The sequence below is a fragment of the Heterocephalus glaber genome, unplaced genomic scaffold, assembly GCF_053883595.1.
Source record: "Heterocephalus glaber isolate CG9 unplaced genomic scaffold, H.glaber_assembly_v1.0 deba00001553, whole genome shotgun sequence".
Classification (NCBI taxonomy): domain Eukaryota; kingdom Metazoa; phylum Chordata; class Mammalia; order Rodentia; family Bathyergidae; genus Heterocephalus; species Heterocephalus glaber.
In genome coordinates this window covers 31,391,108-31,416,184 of record NW_028258344.1, presented here as the reverse complement: position 1 = coordinate 31,416,184, position 25,077 = coordinate 31,391,108, and the positions used below count along the sequence as shown (strand labels likewise).

The window sequence follows — 25,077 nt, the reverse complement described above, 5'->3', positions numbered from 1 at the left end:
ACATACACATTTTGTACTAATTTTCCTTAGTATATTTACTATGTTTACTGTATTTATAAGTATACTTAAGCTTAAAAAATAGTTATTCTCACAAAGGGTAGCTGGAGTGTGCATTGCATCGTGAAGACAAGAGTCAGAGTGAGAGTGGCAGAATCTGCGTTCTATTTGACAGCATTCTCCTTGCAAGCCAGCAGTATAAATGACTCAGAAAAAGCAAAATGATAAGATTATATTGATAGATCATATAATATGCAAAGTAATAGTAATGATCATTTTTTCCTTTGTTGACCAAGCTTTCCACAATGTACATTTTTTTTTCTTGTGGACACCAAATTTTCAGCTGGATTCTAACAAATTAATGTACACTGCTAAAAAACAATCAAAATGCAAAGATTGCTAGAATGTGAGAAAGTGGAACATGAGGAGCAGCTCAAGATTAAACATTCGAATTCTCAACATGAGAGAAAAATGTTTTGAACTGGAGTGTTCCAAATATTTATAGGCTTTCAGAAACAATTTAGTATTTTGAACTATTGGAAAAATTAATTTTGTCAGTCTTCTTCATTCTTGGTACCATTTAAACCAAGAAATGTATTCACTTATCAGAAAAATTAGAAGTCATTTTTGTAATGGTTGGAAAATTAGTTGCTAAATTAATGAATTGTAAGTAGGCTTTGGTTAGCCTTTTTTCACAAAACAAAAAGAACATTGGATAAAATAATTATTATCAAATAGATTTTTTTATTTTGCATGTTTCCTGAATATTATATGAAATAAATAAATTTATTTCAGAAATCTAAATTCCAAAATACTATTTTAAGTAACAAAGTCCAATGAGACATAAACCTATATGGCCAGATGAGTCTGTTTTTAAAAATATATTCTGTGCTTCAGCATTAATAACATTAATATAATAATACTATGTTATATTTCTTAGCTTTGATTTTTCCCATTATAATTATTCTTTAGCTACTCTTGGTTTTAAACAAGTGTTTCTATGAAAACAGAAGTCACATAGTAGAAGTTATTTTACTTTAATAACGTATGTATAGCAAAGAAAATCAGAATTTGCTAAAAAATATTAATCAGCTTCTTGCCAGAAATGCTTTTCGTTATTCTGTCTGAACTCAAGGAACTCACTGCTCTTGATGAGCGCATTGACATCAAAGAGAGCTCAGGCTGTGTGTCCAGAGGACACGCTGCTGACTGAGGAACAGACCCTATTTAAATAAGAGCCAAAGAATTATGTATTTAATTCTGCCTTGTCTGGAAAAGCCAGCTTGTTGGGAAATAGCCAAATATTTAATGTAAGTTTTCCTGGAGGGATTCTATATTCATATTTTATTCTGTGACAATTTCTCATACATAAAAAATTATGAAGCTACATACACTGTACAAACATAATGTGAATAACAGTAAACTATTGTATTTTTTTCTCCTGACAGAACATTAAAATACATTCTAAAGATGTATATGGTGGCAATTCACCTATGCTGTTTATTATTTTTATTCTATTCTTTTTTAATTTTAAAATTAATTGGTACATTTTAGGTATACAATATAATGACATTCATCATTGGAAATTTGTACCTTTACATAATCTATCTTGGTTCTTGTTTCTTTCCCATTCCCCTGCCCTCCCTTCAATCCATCTACCCCTCGCTATTTACAAAGACTTTGTTTCCATGTTTTCATTTTTTTCATATTAATTCCATTTGGTTCTTTCTTTTCCTTCCCCATACCCCTTCTCCCCTTCCCTTTTGCATATTTTCTTCACATTTCACCTTATCTATTATACCTTTTAGTCCTTATTTACACTTTCAATTTATCACACCAGAGAAACTATTTGGTAATTACATATGTGTGTCTTATTTATTCCACTTAAGAGTATCACCTCAATGTGTATCCATTTAGCTACAAATGTTTCTAATTTCTCAGTCTTTATGGCTGAGTAGTACTCCATTTTATTTTTTTTAAACCCACATTTTTATTCTATTCTTATAAATTGTCTACTTTCTGTATTATAATAAATTCTTCTTAGTTGATATTCATTTTGGATATTAGTATGCTTTCTTGAAGAGCTCATTTTTGTCTGTTTAATTGACTAGAAGGAATTTAGTGCTCTTTGTACCAAAATAATTTTGATATAAAAATATTATAAGATTTCTATTTCTTAGCTAGAAATGACTGCATTAGCGTCTTTATTCTTATTGCCAATATTAGAGATAAAACAGTAATCTAATTTGAGAAAAGATTTATCACTATATCAAAAAATTAAAGATGAAAAAATTTTAAATATATAGAATGATTATTAAATTAACTGGTATGTATCTAATGATGTTAGAATTAGAAAATATTAACTTTGTACAGTTATCCTAGAAGTTAACTGACATATTTTTCTGACAGTATCCATTATTGTGATGTATAATAAGGTCTAGAAAATTTTTTCTTATTCATGTTATGTGAGATTGTATAAGGCATGGTTATCAAATATAACATTTATTAGTTTTTTGGGTTGAAGTTCAGAAATTTTCCAGAATTGAAATTTTAAAGGATCAGTGAAATTATACAATGAAAGTGACATAGAAACTTAAAATGAAATTCATTATTTTAAAACTGAGAGTGTGTTTACTTTTTTATTAAATGAAAAGACAATTAAAAACATTTTTTAATTGAATTAGCTTTAACAGGGCATGCTGGCACACGTGTTTAATCTCAGGACTCTGAGAGGCAAAGGCAGGAGAATCTCAGCTTTGAGCAACTTAGTGTCAAAATAAAACACTGAAAAAAAGGACTAGGGATATAGATCAGTGCAAAGGTCCTGGATTCAAACCACTCTACCAAGCTCCTAAAATTAAATTAGCCTAATTAACTTTTTAATATTTAACTTTAATTTTACTTACTGTATAGCATTGCCTATTATTTGGCAAATGTGCTTAATCATATGTGCATTGTTTATTAGAATTGTTAAGAATGGCATTTTTATTTTCCTCTTATTATCATACATTCTCTCTGTGCATGTATTTAGTTTTTAGGTATTAATGACAGAATGAATTTTTCTATGACATGGTGTCTTGTTTTTATTCACACTCACTTCAGAACTCTAGCTCTGACTCTGAAGCACACACAGGCATGGTTGGTATTTACCAGGGACATCACTTAGATTGTGGTGAAATGTATTCTGGAAGCTCACCAGGGCAGAACTGTAGAAAACACAGTGATACATTTGCAAATCCCAGTAGTACTCCGCATTTATTATTCTTTATTGCATTTTTGGCTTCATTATTCTCAGAATCATATTTTTACATAGAAACAAAGATTGATCTGATTTTTTCTATTCTGTATTATAAGATTGTTTTTATTTGAAATGAAATTTAATTTCTCCAGTACACATTGAATCCATTACCCATCCCCATTGACAATTTTCTCAGAATATATAGTGAAACTAACTTTTTATATTTCTATGGCTGTCACTCTTAGCAATGTTTCTGTCTTCTCTTCTGTGAACTTCTGAAATGCTCCATCACTTCCATTCTTATCTCCTTACCCATTTCCCATCAAACACAGTCATATTTGTAACTGGAATAATACAGTGTGCCTCTGTGTATAAATCTTCCCCGCACTGGACATGATCCAGCCTTTGCCAGTCCTCTCTTATTTTATAACACTGCCCTTCATGTTCATTTTGCAATGGGTCTCACTAAGCAGTCCCATTCTTTGAACTGGACAAGTCAGCTTGCCCTTCTCCTTGATTATTCTACTCCCTGATTGTTTTCCCTGATACAGTGTTCAGCATCTGCTTCTCCTGTCATTGAATGATATTTTTCATCTTTGCACCTCCTCATCTCTGAAATGTCCTTTTTTTTGGTTCTTTTTATTGTCTGTCTCTTGTCACTAAGCATATAAGTTTTATGAAATCAGAGTCCAGCACCTAGAGCAGTGCCCATTATGGAATAAATTCTTCCAAACAGTGTGTCATAGGATTATCTTCCCACTAAGGAGAGACTTCTGAAACCCCCATACAGTAGAAAGACAATAAATGATTCCTAGGAAAATTAGTCTAGACAAACCTCAGAGTTACAACAGTACTCAGCATGTCTCTTCAGCCATGAAATAGGGAAGTTAGAAACAACAAAGGACTGTGATGCCTCAATATCTGTCAATATTTAACCTTTCTAAAAATAGAATTCAAAATGTTGAAGCACAATACATTATTCATGTGTTTGTGGTGATGCTGGCAAAAAAAAACAACAACAACAACAACAACAAAAAACCCTACTGCACTACCAGTAAAAGTACAGCACATATAATTATGTAGCATACATGACACTTAATAATGACAATAAATGACTACGTAACTGGAAAAAAAAAAGATTCAAGGCACCATGCTGAATAGGATGTGCAAGCTAATGAACAACAACAAACCACTGCCTAGCATTTTACTTGAACATTTATCAATTCTTTTGCTCTGACTTTGAGTTCAGGCAAAAAACTGGTAATGCCCTTGGTTCTTCCTTGTCTGTCATAGTTGATTATTGGAGGCTGATCAGACCCCCAATCACCTGTCCAAGGGCACAGCACACGGATTAAGAAAAGAAAAGAAAAGACCTTAATACATAAATGGGGGTCCCAAGACAGTCAAAGCTCTCATCTGACTAAGACACCATCTCTTGGAGCTTACTACTATTTATTGATCTTGCAGCTTCCAGAAGAGGCAAGGGGCAGTTTGGGGAACAGTGAGGCAGAGAGCACTGATGCGAGCAGGGTCCTAGCTACAAGGAAACAAGATATTCTAGCAGTGATGAGTGGGAAATGTGTTCCTTACCATGGATTAATTTTTGCCTCTAGAGGAGTTTTCTGTACTAGTCACGCTGCCCTTAGCTGCATCATTGTCTTGCCATCCAAGACATTGCAGCATCAGGGGTCACTGAGACCTCTGCTGTAACCAGTGGCGTGGGGAGTTGTTCCTTTTCCACACACCAACTGCTGGCTCCTCAGGCAAGCCATTGTGGGCTAATAGGCAGAATCAAAATTTTAATATGAAAGGTGAATTTAAGAATTTGTAGCTTGCTCAGGGTGGTTCCAATCAGTTGATGACTGACCATACATCTTGGCAAATATATCCCCTACATGCATCCGACTTCTTCTGTCTCTCCTTTGGTACCACCCTTTTCAAATCATTATCATCTCACACCTATATTTTTACTACAGTGCCTGCTGGGTCTTCCTGTATCAACCTTTACTCCACTTCAGTATATTCTACATCATGGACATCACTTCAGTCATTTATTTAAAGGCAATTGTCACACCTTTGCTTATAATGCTCCAGTTTCTTCCCCCTGTCACTTAGAACAAAATGCTCTCTGACATTCACCCTCTGTCTCTGCCCAAACAATACCAGCTGCTTTGCTTGTCTTTAAATTTGCAAAGAATATCTCCACATCAAGGCCTTTCACTTAGCATTTCTTCCTGGAGTCTTTTTCCTCTCCACTTCATTTCCATTTTGTTTGCTGCTTCATTACTTTCATATATAATGAATAATGTTTAACAAGAGGGACTCATAGAAATGTGTTCTAGACTGTTTATTAGAATACAAGTGGACAACTTATTTTGAATATGTGGCCCAGCATAGAAATCAAGACCATGGTTCATTAGAATACTTAGGATGAAGTGTTGAAGAGTTTTTTCAAGTCTATCAACTTAGGAGCTTTTCTCTAAGTTCCTAGAAATCTTAACTTCTCTTCCTCTACCTTCTTTTCCTTTTTCTTTTCTTCTTCCTCATCGTCTCACCTGGTTGATCATGAAGCAAAATAAGATGTGGTAAAGTGATTGCCTAATCCATGGTAAATGCTCAATGTCATTATTAGTTTAGCACATTTCTCTCATAACATTTATAATTATTTGGATGTCTTAGTCACTTTTTTGTCACTGGGACAAAATACCAGATACCTTCAACTTAAAGGAGAGATTTATTTTGGTTCAAGGTTGAGAAGTTTCAGTCCTTTCATGGTCAGTGGCTCTAGCCTGAAGCAGCATGTTAGAAAGGCCTGAGCAGAGGGAAGCTGCTCACCTCATGTCAGAGAGGGAGCAGAGAGAAGAGAGGAACCAAGAAGAGAGATAAACTCTTCCAGGTCATGACCCCAGTCACCAGCCTCTTCCACTCAGATCCTACATACTAAAAGCAAGTCAGGTATAATGTCCCCATAATCCAATCATCTTCTACAGCCCCATAAATGAGCTCATGAGGCTCTTGGGGAGACATCTAGATATAAACCATGACACTGGACATAGTTTTAAAATGGGGTGTGTATAATCTACATATTATTTTGTCCACTAGAAATTTCATAGTAAAAGCTTTCCATGCTGGCAAACAGTTCAAAAAGGGAAAATAGTTTTGAGTTCTGTCTACACAATAACATGCAGCAGAAATACCATGATTTAACTATCACACCATCATTGTAAATTATTTGGCTTCAATTCTCTTTTGTGATTGCTTTGCATATTCACTTCAATATCATACCCTCTCTTTGCATTAAAATACACTTCAATATTATATCCTTTTTGAATTAAAATATTTCCTTCATGTAAGTTCATGTTTGGTAGATTATTGGTTCAAAGGGTTTGATACTTATTTATGACACCTAGGGATTTTACACATTGCTGTATGTATACTTTGCATGGATTATGGTAGTGAAATATAAAACGTACTTGCTAGCATTATTTATACTCCATTTAGGGAAACAGGTAAAATTATCTTGGAAAAGACAAATATCTGATCAGTGTTATATTAATCAAGCACAGTATTAATGATTATTTCATCAATTTTTATTAGCATCAAAACAAATAGAGCTTTTTGTGCTGAATTGGTATTCATAGATAAAGAAAAACGTAAAGGCACCATTTGGAATTGGTATGTGCAGATATTTCAGTATGCTCCTAAAAGTATTAAGGCCAGAAAGAAATTGAAATTTTTATTTCAGCTCAAAACTACTGCACCTGTTTGATCATTTGGCAAATTTCTGTATTGTTGTTCAAGGTGAACAATAGATTTAGTTACTGTTAACCATTCTGCCAGGATCCTTTCTCTGACAGCCTTGATAAATGAATATCACATAATGATATTTAAATGATCCTAATAGAGTGAAAACTAGAGAGACAAGAGAAATGAATACATCTTATTTCTATTGATATAGATATATATATAAATATATATTGATATATATTTCTTTTATCTGATATTTTGTTAAACTGAGTAGATCAAGTTCTGTAATAAGTCAGATGGCAAATCATAAAATTATACTGATTTTTATCTTTCCTAACTTTCAGTATAAAGAACGTAACTCCAAAGGTAGGAGACCCTGAGACTCGTAAAGCTATTCGCCGTGCCTTTGATGTATGGCAGAATGTAACTCCTCTGACGTTTGAAGAAGTTCCCTACAGTGAATTAGAAAATGGCAAACGTGATGTGGATATCACCATTATTTTTGCATCTGGCTTTCATGGAGACAGTTCTCCCTTTGACGGGGAGGGAGGATTTTTGGCACATGCCTATTTCCCTGGACCAGGAATCGGAGGAGACACTCATTTTGACTCCGATGAGCCGTGGACACTGGGAAATCCTAATCACGATGGTAAGTGCATCATTTCATTGCAATGTCAATAGTCCTGTTTTTACTTTGAAAATCTCCATGTGATTTACTAATTTACAAACTTAAGGTATCAAAATTTATAAAAATTATTAAAATATAAGGCATAAAAATTTATAAATTATAAATTATAAAAAATAAATATGTGAAGTTTTTTGTTTTAGGAAAAGAATTTTATTTCATTAGAAAATATAGCTACATATCTATTCTTTTAATGATTAGAATTTTACACTGTTTAAAGTGAATTTTGTTTTCTACAAAATGTCACCTTAAAAGATTTTATATTCCTTAAACAAATTGTGCTGTTTCTTCTGTACTTTATCCAGTGTTTCCATTTGAAATTTAATCTCAAATCCAGTGTTTCCATTCAAAATTTAGTATTTTTGGTCTGGCTTTTATTATAGTTTTCTGTTAGATTACCACTATTCTAGCCTAAATTATTTATCCCTTGTCTTTAGTCTCATCTATTTAATTGATCTTTCAATCTGATATGTGCATGACTTATTATCTGTATATCTTTATTTACAAAAATTAATTTCTTGCAACTTTATCCCAATACATCTATCAGTATTCTAATCATTATAATATTCTGACATGCAAAAATAGTGTAAAAATAAAAAAAACTCCATAGCTTTGAGAAAGCTAAATGATAAAAGCATGTTTGTCTTCCTAGACAAAAATGTGTATTTCAATTGCATTTTTTTTTTTTACAAAAATCAGTTATAGAAATTTAGGATTATAAGATTCCTATGTATTCCCAGGCCCATTCTGCTAATCAATGCTTAATTTTTTTTTCTTTCTCACCATTGTAGAATGTTTTTCTATTATAGTTTTGAACTGCTTTAATGACAACTAATTAGCTAATAAGACTCTTAATTCCTCCTTGATAAGTTAAGCCTAGTCATGAAAATGAGCTTTGTTAGTTTAGTAGAAGGTTTAGTTAGTTGGATTATTCTAATGGGCTTGTATTTTTCAGACACCTATGGTTCTATTGCAGGACAGATAGAGTGAATTATGTTGAATGGAAGTTAATACATAACTACCCATGTTTTGCAAAATAAAATTTATAGTATTATAACAATTTTGGGGCTGTTCTCAATAGTTATAGATTTTATAATATTAATTTGTGATTACATTTTTGAGAACTTCTTTAAAGATAGCGAAGAAGTCACTAGTTAGAGGAGATAGTGTCAGGGGATTTCAGAATAGTGGAAAGAAAAATTTTGGAATCAAACAGATTTATGTGTAAATACTGATTAAGTAGTTCATTACTTCAAAAAGCCTCTAATGTATATGTGTTAGTTACTTTTCTTTTGTTGCTGAGACAAAATACCCAGCACCAAAAGTTAAAGCAGAAGGGGCTTATTTGGCCTACAGTTCATAGAGGTTTCAGTCCAAAATTGGCTGGCCCCAGGGTAGGGATGACAAACAGGCATCCCAGAGGAGAAACAACATGGTACCCACACAGTAGCAAAGGTAACAAGTGAGAATTTAAGAGTCTCCCTGCCCCTTTTATCTTATTCAGACTACTTAGGGCCATAGCATTCACACCCTTAATCCTAGGGCCCTTGAGCCTAGCGTTGCATCATCAATCAATTCCAGCTTCACACACTCTGGATCAAGCCTATGACCATATGAGGCTTTGGAGGGACATCTAGACCCAAACCATAACAGTATATGTGTGTTTTCACTCTGTAGTTTTTATGTAGGCTGGGAACAGTGTAAGACATACTTCCTGTCCAGTCTTGTTTAATCTACTCTCTCCTTTCTATATGTCTAATAATAAAATGTATATAAACTTGAAAGTTGAGAAATACTAGTTGTGCTAATTTGACATTTTAGCCCCATAAATTTAAGATTTTTTAAATCTTATAAAGTGAAGCTAACAAATTATCTGTATTTTGTTTTAAAATATTGAAATTCTCAATAAAGAAGGTGCAACAACCTGCACTTTTTGAAAATATATAATAAATTTTCAGAAAAAAATCTATACAAATATTTGTTAATACAGGAGATGAGAATGTTTACCCTGATTTGAATCTAATTGGTGCTGTGGTGATTATGTGTTTTGTATGATTTTAAGTTTTCCAAGGAAAATATCTGTGGAGAAATTTCTCAGTTATAACATGACCTAAAGATATACAATCAAGTTAAATTTCCTTTGACTGAAAGAATTTATTAATACATCTTAGTGCCTCTTAACTGATATTGTGGGTGTGTAATATTCTTTGCACACAGGCACTCAACTAAAAACTTAAAATGCTTATTTGATATTTGTTTTTTTGCTTTGTTTTGTTTTTTGCCTCTACCAGTCAAGTAAGAATACATTGCCTTGTAAGTGAAAGTAAAGGAATGAACTCTGCAAAACAATAGTGTTTCAGAATTGCAGAGGATTAGGGAAATGCTAATTGACTCTTGGAAATGTAATTCCATAAAGATTGACTGCTTAATTGAAATTCAAACTCTTATCCAGCAACAGCAGGGAGCTAGGGTAGTGTCAGGCAAAAGCATTGATCATTTATCAAAAGAACAGCCTCTAGCTTTGGTTGTACCTACTGGCAGATATGGGAAGACTCCATGTATTTGTACATCCTATATCCTAACTATGTGAGATGCTCATTTTATATCACAAGTAACACAAGGTGCAGTTTTGACATCTTCATTGATAAACTTTTGTTTTCTTTAATTTCTGAAAAGCCCCTGGCTTACATACCTGGATTATTTTCTTTCTTTCTTATTCACAGTTCTTGAAGAGCTAGAAAAAAAAAAAGGAAAAGCTTGGTTATTTAGCAAATGCAAAGGAAAAAGCCTCTTGATAAGTATCAAGCTCATTTTCCACTACATATTGCTCAGCTAATGAAGGCAATTTGAATTCTGTCTACCTCAAGTGATAAACAATGTCTTAAACTGCCAGGAACCCTTATGTATTTTCCTATCAAGTTGCTTATAGTCCTGATACCTTGTAAAACCTCAAGCTAAACACTATTATGTAAATTGCAGTCATTTATTGAAATTAATAACCACGTACACATACAATAAAAATAATGCCATTTTTAAAGTTTTTCTTGACTTTTTATTTTTATGTAGGGAATAAGCAAAACATATGCATGATAATTCAAAATAGAAAATACTTCTTATGATCGGGCTTTTGAAAAGTGTATATGAACTGAATATAACCTGGAAATTTTTAACTCTAACAGAATAAGATTCATTTTAAGTAATATTAGCATATTGTTTCCTTGGTTATAATATAAAATTTAAGTGGCATCATTGAGAGATTATTTCTAAATAGCCAAGTTATCTACTACTGTAATAGGATTTCAAAGTGCTCATCTGTGAACAAAAAGATTGCTTATTAAAATATACACAAAACATGAGAAAGACACACACACCTTATTTTGCCATGTAGCTGCAGTTCAGTTAACAAGAACACATTGCAGCAGTTCTCTTTGTTAGAAGTTCACCACCTAAAGTTGGGAGATGACCAGCAGCTGTGGTAGATGGGATGACAATAAAAATGTCAGCTTCCGAATGACAACGAAAATGTCTTCAGAGATATCAAAATGCTCAGGTCTATCCTGTTGTTAAATGTGAGATGATTAACTCCTACATCCAAGCTGACTCACTCATGGATATGGCTATATGAAGTCAAGCATCTTTATGCATCCATGGACATGACTGACACCAGCTTTGGACAGCAACTTGTCTGTGAGAGAGATGCTCTCATGTGCACGCTACGGAAAGCACCTGCCTACAGGCTATAGGCTACTGGGTGGTACCTCCCAAGCTTCTCTGCTCAGTTTGTTCCAGCTATGTACTTGTCAGAAGCCTACAGGATTTCAATTTTGACTACTGACAAAGAGTTAAATGTCTACTGGATATTTATGAAGATATCTATCAATCAGCACCATAGTCTGTGGGAATTGTAATAATTTCCATATCTATCAGTCAGCACAGCAGTCTGCAGCCATTGATCTTGAGATTTTTGAAGACAAGGGAAGAACCTGATGTAACTGAGTGGTTAAGGCCTGAACCCATCTTTAAAATAGGGGTGGGTATTGAGATTTTGTATTCTAAAACTAACTACCACATAATTTATACCTTAACATGTTTAACCAACTCCCTGCCTATCTGTCTACCTATCTGTCTCTCTGTCTGGTTATCACCAGTCGTATCTAAGGACATCTAAAGAAGAAAACAATAAAACTAATATTAGGAGCCTAATTTAATTGTCCATTTAGTATGTCTTAGACAGTATGTAAAATTGGAATTATGTGTTAACTAATTGATGTTTCATAACACATTTTTAATTTAAAAATTTTTATTAGTACAAGTTTGCAGTACATGATGTGTACTTTCCTTGTGTGGAGTTGATACATGTACATAATCCATCTCAATTCATTTTTCATCCCTTTTCTCTCCCCTTCCTTCCTCCTCCATCTCTTCCTCCCCTTCCCATTTGAGAAAGTTCTATCTCTCTACTTCCTCTTATCTATCTTTTATTTTGGTGTTTCTTTCTAATCTGGATTTCTCATGTAAGAGAAACTATGAGATATTTAAGCTTCTGTGTCTGATTTATTTCACTCCATATTATGGTCTCAACAGGTTTATGAAGTAGATAATGTAATTATTTCCATTTTATAAAGTAATTAAGGTACTAAAACTTTGTTAAGTGCTCCAAGGTTAGGTAGTATCAACAAAATGATGCCATTAAAATGATACTAAAGAATCCAGGATAGGGGAGATATTCTTGAAGCCTCAGGAGAAAAGTCTATCACTGAAATATTTTTCCAGTGAACCAGAAGAACCATATTTGAAACAACTCAAATTGTTTAATAGCTTTCTATGGAACAGTAAAAGAAAATCTGTTATCATTGTGATAATGTGTGTACGAAGATCTTGGTAAACCATTTCCAAAAATACTGAAGAGATTAAATAATGGGAAAATTCAGATTGCTAGAGAAGATAGATCCATTTTAAGAATTAAATATTCTCTCAGAAAAAGAATCAGAAAATAAGACAAAAATAAGCAAGACCATAAGAGCCAAAATATTCTGCTCTAAAATGAGACTGTAGTAGTATGCGATGCAGAAGTCATTTTATTCACTGCTGGTTAATAAAATATCCATAAATACAGGCATAGCATAAATAAAAAATAAAACAAAAATCCTATCAACCACCAGGCAAAAGAAAAATAAAAATCTTCACAAAGAGTAAAAATTGAGGATAATCATGAATTTACCTCTTCTGTGCAAGCTTCTAAAAGATACAGGAAGAAAATCAACTACAAGAAACACAATGTGGTACCATTTTTCTAAGGACAAAAACTAGCAACAGTAAAATATATGTTTCATAAGGATATGGCATAGGAATATGTTATCCAAAATACAAGAAAGATACCACAAATTTCAGAGTAGCTATTAGCTCTAAGGGAAACATAAGAAAAGGATATAGACAATGTATGTGATTACACGTATAGGAAATAAATGAGTACTCTATTTTCCAGTTTGGATGGTGGCTTTGCAGGTTTATGTTTTTATGACTCATAATTTACATATATATTAAGTAGATGTATCAAATATTACCTAAGTAGAAATCCATAATTTGAAAGGGTCTTTCAAAGCACTCATATATATTATATGATTTTAACAGAATTTTACCAATCATATTGAAGTTTTTACATAAAAAGAAACTTTTGAATTGAGAATTGAAGGAAAAGAATGATTTTTACATAGAGACATGAGAAGAAACAAAAAGTGACCCAAAAGAATTATATGGAAAAAATCATAGAAAGTAAAACGATTATGAGATATTTGTCTGAATAAGACTCTTGACCCCAACAGCACTGCCTTGTGAGAATGACAACAATGTCCTTAGCCTCTAAGTGTGCAACACATCCTTTAATCACAGCAGTCCACGTCTCCAGTCTTTGCCAGTCATACTCTTGAGGACAAAATCACCTTCAGATGAGTATCACTGGTCTCTAAGATAGAATAAATAAGTGTAAATAGTAATAATAAGTAAGACTAACAAGATTGGTTTTATTCAATTTTTGACATTAATAATTGCTAATGTGATTGGGCTTTTCTCATGGCCCATTAACATCCACTTTTGAACAAAGGGATAAATAAATATATTTAGGCCATTTTATCCAGATTGCAGAGTATGAAATCTCTCAGAAGGAGTAAAATACACAAAGATTCAGTATGGTCCTGTTCAGAACTTACTTCTCTATTGAAATTATTATATATCTTCTCTTCAGTATCATCTCTCAGATCATGTATTTGAAAATACCATTTAGAAGGTTACTAGTATTTTAACTACTGGTATTAAAAATAGGATACTGTTTGAAATAGAAGTTTTTTACCTAGTGAAACTTTTCATTTAGAGCCATTTGAGAGGACTATTTTATTGACCAAAATTTTCCCAGATGAGTGATGTTAATGGTTTTGATCTAAAGGAAACATCCTTGAGAAATGTTCATTTCTATTATTTCTTAGGAATGTTATTACTTAGAAAGATGATCCATAAAAAGTAAACTAGCCATAATTTTAACTTTTAAACTTACTATAAGCTTCCAATCTAATTCGTTGGCCTTAACAGATAACCATGCGTCTTAATTTGCTAAGACTGAAATCAAAGGATGTAATTATACTCATGGCACTGAATTTTACCTCTTCTTTGATCTTATTGTTTCTTCATGAATTCATTAGAAAACTATGACTGCATTTTGTGCCTACCTCCTTTCCTCATAAATTCCCACTCAACCCCCAGGACCTAGACTTTAGGTCATGAACCTGCTGACCTTTACTTAATCGCTTGCCCTTTTTAAACTTTACAACTTCCTCTGTAAGTTTATGGCCCACAAAATTTTTTACCACATTTTCTCGACTATCTTAAGAACATAAAAATCATAAGAAATAAAGGAAATCAAATTAGAGGTAAAGTATGTTACAGAATAAACTTCCGGGAAGAATAAATTATGAAGTTTGTGTTTGTTCAGTATTTCTACAATCTTTTTTTTTTTTTTTTTTCAAATAATAGAAGGACTTCTGTTAGAGCTCTTCACACTTTTGGCCAAAGTTACCAGGATAAGAGAATTTTGAAGGAGCATTGGAAAATCATTCTCTTTATCTGTTTTTATCAACTCATAGGATTTAGTGAAGCTAAGACACCCTGTTTTATTTTCAACCCTTACAACATTTTTTTCTCAGACACAGTCTCTTCTGTTCAACACTGAGATAATGATATGAAAATGGAGATTGATTTTACTGCACAATTCCTTCAAGCTGAATGTTCACCTCCAGTTAGGACTTAAGAGTCTGTACTCAGAAGATATAGATGCACTTTGGCTTAAGTAGATCTCAAATGATAAAATTCAAAATACCATATCAAAAATTAAATGCACTTTCTTTCATTTTCCTAAATAGTGTCAGCTTCTTTATTTCTATGACCTTTTTGAATCACTACATTTCCTACTCAGATTGTCCTAGATATATGACATTGATTTACCTAGATTGCTTCTTATCAAGTTGATGCATCCTACTTCCTGCCTTGTTCTTCTTTGATTTGACATAATAAGTCCATTCAAAACTATTATTCTTAAAAAGTACCAATATAGAAATATAGAAAACTCTGTCATATCTATTCTTGCATATCTCCATACCTTACAGTTGAGGAAGGGAATGATTATTAGTCTTCAGAAAAATAATAAATAGGGGCTATTTTCTTCAATGCTTATGTCAAGTCTACTGACCATAGATAGGATCGTAAGATGTCAATTCTACATTTAAGATACTAACTCTATATTGAACAGTATTATAAACTAAGTCTTTGCATCTTTATAATATGAGCAATGGTGATGATTAAAAAGAATATAATCACCTCTGAGATATAGTAAATATGTCTGTTTACCTACTCCAATATGTGGCACATAATACATATTAAAACGTTAATTTTCATTCTTATAAACTGTGATGGTAATCAACACATTAATATTTTATACCATAATTTCTAGTAAATATTTATAATTTAGTTTATACAATTTTTAAATATATAAGTAATATGCATTCTCTGTGAAATTCAATTAAACTAGAAGTTAGTAAGAAAATCACTAAAGTCTCATTTAGTGCTTCTACTCCAAGATAAATGCTACAAAGTCTGATAGATTTAATAATTACTGACAATTGATACATTAATTTCTAGAGGAAGACTGTCATTTAGACCTTAAGTGCCCCAAAATTCAATATGGTACCAGCTTAGTCTCCACCATGAGGATATTGGAAGGTGGTAGATCCTTTAAGAGATAAAAAATAGTGGAAAGTACTTGAGTCTTGGGGAGAGGGGCATGATCTTAAATGAAATAGTGGGATCCTAGCCCCTTCCTCTTTCATTTGCTCCTGCCTTGAAGTGAGTGGCCTGGCTGTGCTACATGGTCCTGTCAATATGAACCGCCACAGGAACAAATCGATGCATTCCATCAGTCACACACAGAAACATCCAGAACTGTGAACCAATATAAACTTTTATCTTTATACATTTATTATCTGAAGTATATGGTACAGTAATGGAAACCTGATTAACACAATAACGATATAAATCTGCACAGATATTCATGTACTTCTTTTATTCTTTATGCTTTAAAAATATCTACTCTTTTCTCTGAACATTATTTGCTCTTCATTTTCCTGTGTCACTGAAACATCTTTAAATAGAGCCTAATGATCTTTCCATGTGATTGAATATAATTTATCAGGATTATTTTAATTACCCAAATTTAGATTATTTAGAATTCTAACTATTAGATATATAATTATGAACATATTTATATGTAAGTTTTTGGTTGACCCTAGTAATTCTTTACAATAAATTCATATAATTATCTAGTCAAGGAACATGAATTTGGGGGGAAACCTTGGTACGTTGCCAGGTTAGTCTTCAAAAACGCCAGTCCAGTTCATATCCCTACAAGCAGTTTATAACAGTGTATAATTTGCTGACCCCAAATATAATTATATCTATGATGATATTAAAATATTATTTAATCATCATAATCATATTACTAGATACTAAGTACTGTTAAGTGCCATAGATTAATTTCCATGTAATCCTGGAACTTTGTAGATTTTCTTGTTACCCCAATGTTACAAATGAGGAAAGTGAAATACAAAGGGTTAGGTATTGTATTCAAGGGTACATGTTTCTGTGTGTATTAGTTATTTGTATATGTTTTGTGAATGTTCATTAGCTATTTTCTGCCTTTGTTCTTGTTGGACCATTCTTCTGAATTACTTTCATTAATTTGTGAGACATCTTTAAATAGAGTATGGATTGTTTATCTAATTTTTTTCCTACTTAGTAATTTGCAGGAAATAGAGAAAACAAAACTACTATCTTACACAAGAAAGGAGAAAACGATGATTCCTCATTTTGACTTCTTCATGAGGATATCTTTCATTTATTCTGATATCATGTTGTCAGGCATCAGTTCCTTTCTGAAGTGTAGTATTGGGCTTTTCTTTTCAGTAAACATTTTATTGATGAGTTAGGAGAGTCCAGGATTCAAGTTTGATCCCAGTAATGTTTCAGTTTGATGACTTTTAAATGGTACATTCCTTTGTCCTTTTAGAGTTTTGAATTTCCTTGATTGTAATATGCAAAGTACATTTTTTAACTTCTTCAGGCTTAGAAGTTGGTTTAGCAGATAGTATTTTATCTATTTTCTTTTCTTAAAATTTTTGATGTCAAATAATTGGTTTTCTGAGTTCTTGCAGGCAGTAGTTCTTTCTAATCAAAATGTTATGAAAAATGTTTAGTAAGGTTATTAAGACATTTGAAAAATATAGAAAATATTATAAAGAACCTAGTTATATACTCATTATCTTACAAAAATCAAGAACTTAATTCAGTAGAATTACATTCATAGCAATAGTGGAAACCAGATTAATTTTTTCTTCTAGCTCCCATAATTGAATAAATTATAATTTAAATTTAAGGCACATGTGGCTATAATACAGCTTCTAAAATGTGCCCACAAATTCTGTAACCCTTGTTCCTTTAAAATATGGACTTTAATTCATCCCCCAGTGAATATGGGCACAGGAACCATATTTAGTGACTTACTTCTAAAGAAAAGAATGTATCTTTGATTAATTTTCTTTATGTTTAATATGATTAGAGTGAACATATGTCTTTCTTAACTGTACACAGAAAATATATTAAGTAGAAAAAATTTTAAAGCATTAACCCTAAATTAGATTTAATTGTTATTAAGAACATTTGTTCATTTAAAAGAGAACCGACCTCTGTAATCTCAGCTTCTCGAGAGGCTGAGGCAGGGGGATTACAAAATCAAGACCAGCCTGGCCTCCTTAATGAGAACCTAACTCAAAATAAAAATGGTAGATCACTTGCCTCACATGCATGAAGCCCTGGATTCAAATCTCTAGTACAAAAAGCAAAAGAATGCCATTAAGAGTATGAAAGGATAAGTGATTTATTTGGAATAGATTCTTATAATGCCTGTATGTAAAGCAATACTAATCAGAATATATTGTTAGAAGACAATTCTTCATAGAAAGTTTGCATACATCTTGAAAATCGGATACTGTCCTTTTCTTTTTCTGGCATCACATTTCACAGTATCTATAATGGAAACAGCCTTGGAAGTTACGGATAGTGTGTCCATCTGGAACAAAAAGCAGTCGTGCTTATCGCTAAGGATAGTGATAGTAATACCTTACTCCAGAACAATCAGGCATGCGTACTACCCTTTATAAAGACTTTGGGATCCCTAGTAACAGAGTCCTTCCTTTTCTTTAAAGGGGTATACTGAACATGCACACATCTATCTGCTCATGTGCACTTAACTGCCAAAGCCAGGGTAAAGGGAAATTGGTGACAACGGACAAATGACAAGGATGCCAGCTTGAATAATAAGCTCCTCTGTCCTGACCCAGCATCTTGTTTCTTCTCCTGGTAATTCAGGCAAGCAAACTTCTCAAAACAGAGTAAAGTATTGGGCTTCCACACTCCTATTACATGTAAAGAGCTCTGATAAGTCAAAAAGAAACAAATAATCCAATTTAAAAGTAGACAAAAAATTTGAACAAACATATCACCAAAAATCATGCAAAGAGCACATGAAAAATTTTCACTCATTAGTCATCTGAGAAATATCACTCAAAATATTGACTAAAACATTTCCCTTAGAATGTATAATAGTTGGAGCACCATACATTCCTAGAAGAGGTTAAAAATTGACACATATCTTTTAGAAAATTGATTGAGTCCCTAAACTGAATTTATGTATGCCCATTGAACAGGCATTTCATTCTAATCGTGTATACATGTTTGTGTGTGTTTAGCATGCACAAAAAGACACATAGTAGGATGTTCATAGCAGCATTATTTTTAATTGTTTCAAATTGGAAAAATTCCAGTGTTTTCAACAACAAAATCAATAAATAATTGATGTCTTTATTTAGTCAATAGATTATGCAGTAGTAAAAAGAATGACCTTTATGCAAGCTAAGAATGAATCCCACAATATGTTTACTTTTCAAAAACTGCTATCCAAATAGAATATCCAGTTTAACTTGTTTAATATTCATGCTACAAACAACTTAATCTTTGATGATAGCAATCCATTTGCAGTGCCTTTGGAGTTATAGTGAACAAGAAAGGGGCAAAGGTACATGGATTGCTAATATCATTCTATTTTTTCTATTGAAATTGATTACATAATTTTTCAATTAGTGATGATCAACTGAGCTCTGCACTTAGAAGTTGTGTGGTTTTAATGTGTATGTTTACATTAATGAAAACAATTTACTTAAAATTATTGATGTAGCAAACTTGAAGAAGACATAGAAACCACAAAACATGGCAGTGCTCTCCAGTTTGCACCCAAATTCTTAGAATGCTTAATATCTCTCTGATATTCTTTTCTCCTCACACTCTCAAATGAAATCTGCCTTCCATGTGTCAGAAATATTCCTTCCCTCTTCGTTACCAAATCTGGGAACCCCTTTAAGGTCATCTTTCAACAATTACTTTTACTTCGCCTCTGTTCTCATACTTAATCCTTTTAACTTCCCAGTAGGACCACTCACTTTCTGTTCTACTCATTGAACTACTACTCCAAGCAGCTCTATTTTCATGATTTCTTCTTCTTTTCCAGACTTTTAAATATGGATCCATGCATTTTATTTTGCTTTAATTTGTATTCTTTCTATATCCTTTTTTAACCTTTTTATTCACTTCCATGACTGAAACTATGTGCCAATTTAAAAAAAAATGTACTAAGCCAGTGTTTTTCTGAACTCCAAATTCAAATTCTACTGTGTAATAGAATCCTCAAACTGAATAGATTCAAAAGTTAACTTCTCACTGCCCTAGATGTGCCACAGCTCTGTTCTTCTCTAGCTTTGTCAAAGCATCAAAATCCACCTTATTGTCCAAATCAGAAGCCTAATGTCAACCTTATTAATTTATCACAGCTACTCTCCAAAATAACTTGGTCCCCTTGATTCTATTCTTAAAGTCTTTTAGGACATATGACACTTGTTGTCTGTGTCACTTCTTCTAGACATGTTTATTAGATCATAGTTGCTTTCCCTGCCTCCAGTTTTAGGTCACAAGATGGAATCTCTATAAAATGACAATATGTGTCCATTTGCTTACCAGAATCTTCACGGGTTTATACCTCTTAGAAAATAATACTCGTTCAACTTCCTTTAACTTGTTTATTTGTCTATCTGACAATTGTAGGCTGAGACTGAGAGTTTGTCTTATTAAAACCACTGTTCCTAAAACATTATAAATACTAAGCATATGGCTATTAAATTGGTAGCTCTGTGATTTTAGTTGCTTTTCTTTTTTAGGTTTGTCAGTCTGTCCTGTCAGACTAAGTTCATGGAGATCCAAGTTTTATGTGCCTGATATTCAATAAATGTATGCTTAATGAGTAAATGCATGTAGAAGAATTCAGTTTGGTGGAAATAAACTTTGATTAGGAACTTGTTAGAGACTGAAAAATTAATAAAAGTCTTTTAAAATCATTGAAATGAATAGAATTGCATAGACAATCTGTGAAATAATTGTGGGATAAATTGTACATACATTATTAAAAATGAAAGATTTATTCTTCACATCCTTTTATGATGGAAAAGCTTATTTGTGAAAATTCTATCATATACCTTTCCAGACATGAGCAAATCATATAGCTTTCAATTTTATGACATTTTAGGACAAGTTATCAAAATAAGTCTACATATGTTATCAACATCAGAACTAGATCTTTTGTAAGATAAAGAAGAAAAATAAAGTTTAGGAGATCACATATTTAGCCAGGAAAGATGGTAGATAAAATGAAGAGTGAGTACAGAGAACATTTATATTAAATAAACAGGCAAGGATATAGCAATATAGTCTCCAAAGAGCAACACCTAATGAGTTAATTGTAATGCATTGGGAAGATACTTAAGAACATATAGAGGAAATACATGAATTCCAGTTATTTAGATTTTTTAAAATCTTGTGTACAATACCAAAGACTGCAAAACAAGCATCTAATGTTGATTTGAGAGATTAGATGGACCAACTGTATTGTGAAAAGTAAACCAGTTTAGAAACTGTTGAGAAAATATGTGGAAAGTCCAGCTACATCCAGGAATAAAAGGTGTTTCTTGGGAAGATATGTTCTATTATAAATAATTTAGAGAAATCTGAGCACCTTTAAGTTTAAAGATGAATAGCTGTTGAATATCCATATATGAGGAAATAAAATAAAAATCTTTTTATTCCTATAAATGTGAAGAACAATGCTTTTAATGACCTAAGAATTGTGTGACTTTGATAGTGTAGTTACCTAAAGGTGATTTTGAAAAAACACTACATATAGTTACTATTTTTATTACAATTGGTGACAGGTTTTTGGAGCTGGAATTTTCTAATTACCTGAATAAGAAGCAAAGGTTGTGAAATAATTTAAAATTGTTTATTTGTGTATGCTTTTTTTCCACAAATGTTTTACACTTTCATACACCAATGTCTTGCTTTTTTGTAGTTTTTTGGTAGTTTTGTAGTTTTTTTGTAGTTTTTGTAGTTTTGTAGTTTTCTAATTAGTTTTATTTGTATTTACATTTTAATTCATTTACAAGTAAAAGCTATGCTTAATGTTCCTCACACCTATGAATTACAATCTCTTTTGTGTTATTTTTGCATAGTTCACTTGAAGATTATATCACAACATGAAGGTCTGCAGGACACAAAATGATAAAAAGTGAATATAATATGTTAGATCATAATGACAACTAGAAAAATGAGATGTTTTATATTGACTTTTATCATACTGTTAAAGTTCCAAGTGTTGTGTTTAATTCTGGATCATTATTTTATGCTCTGATTTTGCTTGTCTACGGATTTGTCTACTGAACCTTTGTTACTGATCTGAAAATACATCTATATAATCTTTTCTTTAAGGATCCAGAGCAAAATCTTTAGATTATTCATTATTACAATTTAAATAATGGGACTAAATTGACAAGACAAAATGGAAAATGCATGCTGCAGAATCAAAAAGTATCCTTTCTCATTCAATAAACTTTAGTTTCACCATCACTAACCCCTACAGCAAAACAGTAATTGAGGAGGGTTTAAGCAAACTCACAATGTATGAGACAAAATGAACACATTCCTGTAGTTGTTACATGATTCTTGGGAGAACAGTTCTAAGTACAAACTTTTTATTTCAGAATTTAGAAAATCAGATCTGCTGTATGATTTTTTTTGTATCGGCATCATATTGAAACATTGCAGATTGTAAAGGTAATAATTTTATCCTAAAACCAAATTTATTAAAGTTAACAATAGGGTAATTTAGTGAGAGTACTCTTTCTTATATGTTTATGTAGCATGAATTCTCAAGACAATGTAGAAATAAAATTCATCAGAATTTAGATCATCTGTGATTGTTATTGCAGACAAGTTAAAAAGTCTAAGTGTTGAAAGGGAGAGAAAAATGCTGATGTTGAAGATTGTAGACCTGGGTTAAAATCAGGCTGTCAAGTTTATTTAGAGGGAAAAAGATGATACAAAACTACCTTAAATGATTACTAATGTGTCTGAGCACTGAGTACATTGTTTATGTCTAAGAATTGCTCCCCTATTACTAATACTAGAGAAGCCAGCCCCCAAGATGGTGACCATGATCCTCTTCCTTGGTACTGTGCCCTTGTGTCATTTCCTCCCTGTGAATATAAGCTTGACAAAGCAATCTGTATCTACTGAATACAGTATGGAACAATGGATAGTAAACTGCTCCCAAGACAAAGCTATAAATGACTATGGCTTCCATCTTAGGCAGTCTTTCTCTTATCTATTACTGTGGAGGAAGTTAGATGTCATGTCAAGAGGATATGCTGTTATTTAGGTGGTGGCACATGCCTGTAATCTCAGCTACTTGGGAGGCTAAGGAAGAGTTCAAGACCAGTCTGGGCAACATAGGAGTCCTGGTCTCAAGGAAAACAAAACAAAACAAAACAAAAACACTTGGCCAACATATGACAAGATCCAGTGTAGTGAGGATCATGTCTCTGCCCAACCGGTAGCCAATTTCAAGATTTATCATTACTAATTTATTAGGGTTTGAGGCAGAGCTGCTTCTAGTCAAATCTTTCAAGAGTTCCAACACATTTTGACTGTATCCTTATGAAAAATGTTGATTTTAATTAACTCAGTTAAGCTTCGCTCAGATTCCTGCCCACAGAAATTGTGAGATAATAAATGGCTTTTGTTTTTAACCTGCTCATTTGTCATGTAGCAATTATTAAATTTAATCCTTTCTCTGTTGAAGTTACTGGAAGAAAAATTGAAAACTCATTTCTTTTTTATTAGTAAATGTTTGTGATACTTAATAACTACGTTTATCATGTGATGCGTAATAAATTTATTGTGTATATATACATTTTATACTTTTTACTTCCCTTTCCCCTGCTCTCCCTCCTGCTTCTCTCATTTTCAAATCTGTTCCCATCTTCACACAGACATTTTTCTAAGGCTTATCTAGTATTAAAATTTATACTTGCAAACATATAAAATCTTTAATTTCCCACTTTTTTACAAAAGGTTATATGAATAATTTAGTAGGATATAAAATAGTTCTCTTCATGGCTAAAATATCTTTTGGTAAATACCACTACTCTGGCATTAATATCAGGGCACGGTACCATTTTGTTAGCAAGATGACTAATGAAACAGCAGGCCAAGTCTAGATGGAGTATTTGAAAATAGGTTACTTTCAGAGAGCAACACTATCTTTGAAGAAGACATATCCCTCCCAATAATAAGTGATGTGATATGATGAAGAAAATCATTCCTCTGTTGTTCAAATATCCTTCCTTAACATTGACTGGCCAAAGTTATTTGTTCACATTAAAGCAGATACTAAAACTTTAAGCAATGGGAGAAGAGGAGCAAGAGCTTTGTAGCATATATATACAGTCTATCAGCATAAAGAAAGTGAGAAGGGCAAAAATTAAATAGAATTAGGGTAACAATTTAAGAATTAACCTATGTCTTGGCACATAGTAGTAGATGGATATAACAGCAGAGCTTCATCCAGGATATGGAGGGTCATTTTAAATGAGTAACTAAAAGGAAGAAATCATTTCTGAATTTTAAGTAGCAGAGTATACTGCAATGATAGGGATATTTTATTAAGACCCCATTGATATATGGTGTAGATGTTATAGTGGAATACAGTGGGTTCCTCAGAGACTTTTGTGTCTCCTTTACATAGAATGTGTTCCTGGTTAGATGTGCATTGAGAAATAAATTCTTGAGTGATAGCAGCACAATTTGTAATAGCCAAAACTTGGAAGCAAGCCAGTTGCTGATCAAATGGAGACTGGATAAAGAAAATGTGAGGTTTTTTTTTTTAATAAAATAGAGTACTACTCGGCCATAAAAAATGAGAAATTAGAGACATTTATTGCTCAATGGATGCACATTGAGGCCATACTCTTAAGTGAAATAAATAGGATACACATGTGTAAATACCGAATAGTTTCTCTAGTGTGAGAAACTGAAAGTGTAAATAAGGACTAAAAGGTATAATAGATAATGTGAAATAGGAATAAAAGGTCCAAAGGGGAAGTGGAAGTGGGAGGGGTTGGAGAAAGGAAAGAAGGGAATGGAATCAATATGAGAAAATGAAAAAATAGAAACAAAGTCTTTGTAAATAGGGAGGGATGGAAGGGGTGAAGGGAGGGCAGGGGAATGGGGAAAAAATAAGAACCAAGAAAGATTATGTGAATGTGCAAATTTCCAATGATGAATGTAACTGTATTGTATAACTAAAATATACCAATAAAATTCATTTTAAAAATTGAACCATTAAAAAAAAGAAAAATAAATTCTTGCACTTTTT

At 32.5% G+C, this 25,077-nt stretch overlaps 1 protein-coding gene across 3 annotated transcripts in view; it reads left to right on the top strand.

The window, feature by feature from the left end:
• Positions 1-25,077, top strand: part of Mmp16 (matrix metallopeptidase 16) — a 257,974-nt gene that overhangs the window by 144,023 nt on the left and 88,874 nt on the right. For all 3 annotated transcript variants that reach the window (XM_087190561.1, XM_087190559.1, XM_087190560.1), the window contains one exon: positions 7,327-7,631. In XM_087190561.1, coding sequence (XP_087046687.1) covers positions 7,327-7,631 — 305 coding nt within the window. The remainder of the gene's footprint in view (positions 1-7,326; positions 7,632-25,077) is intronic.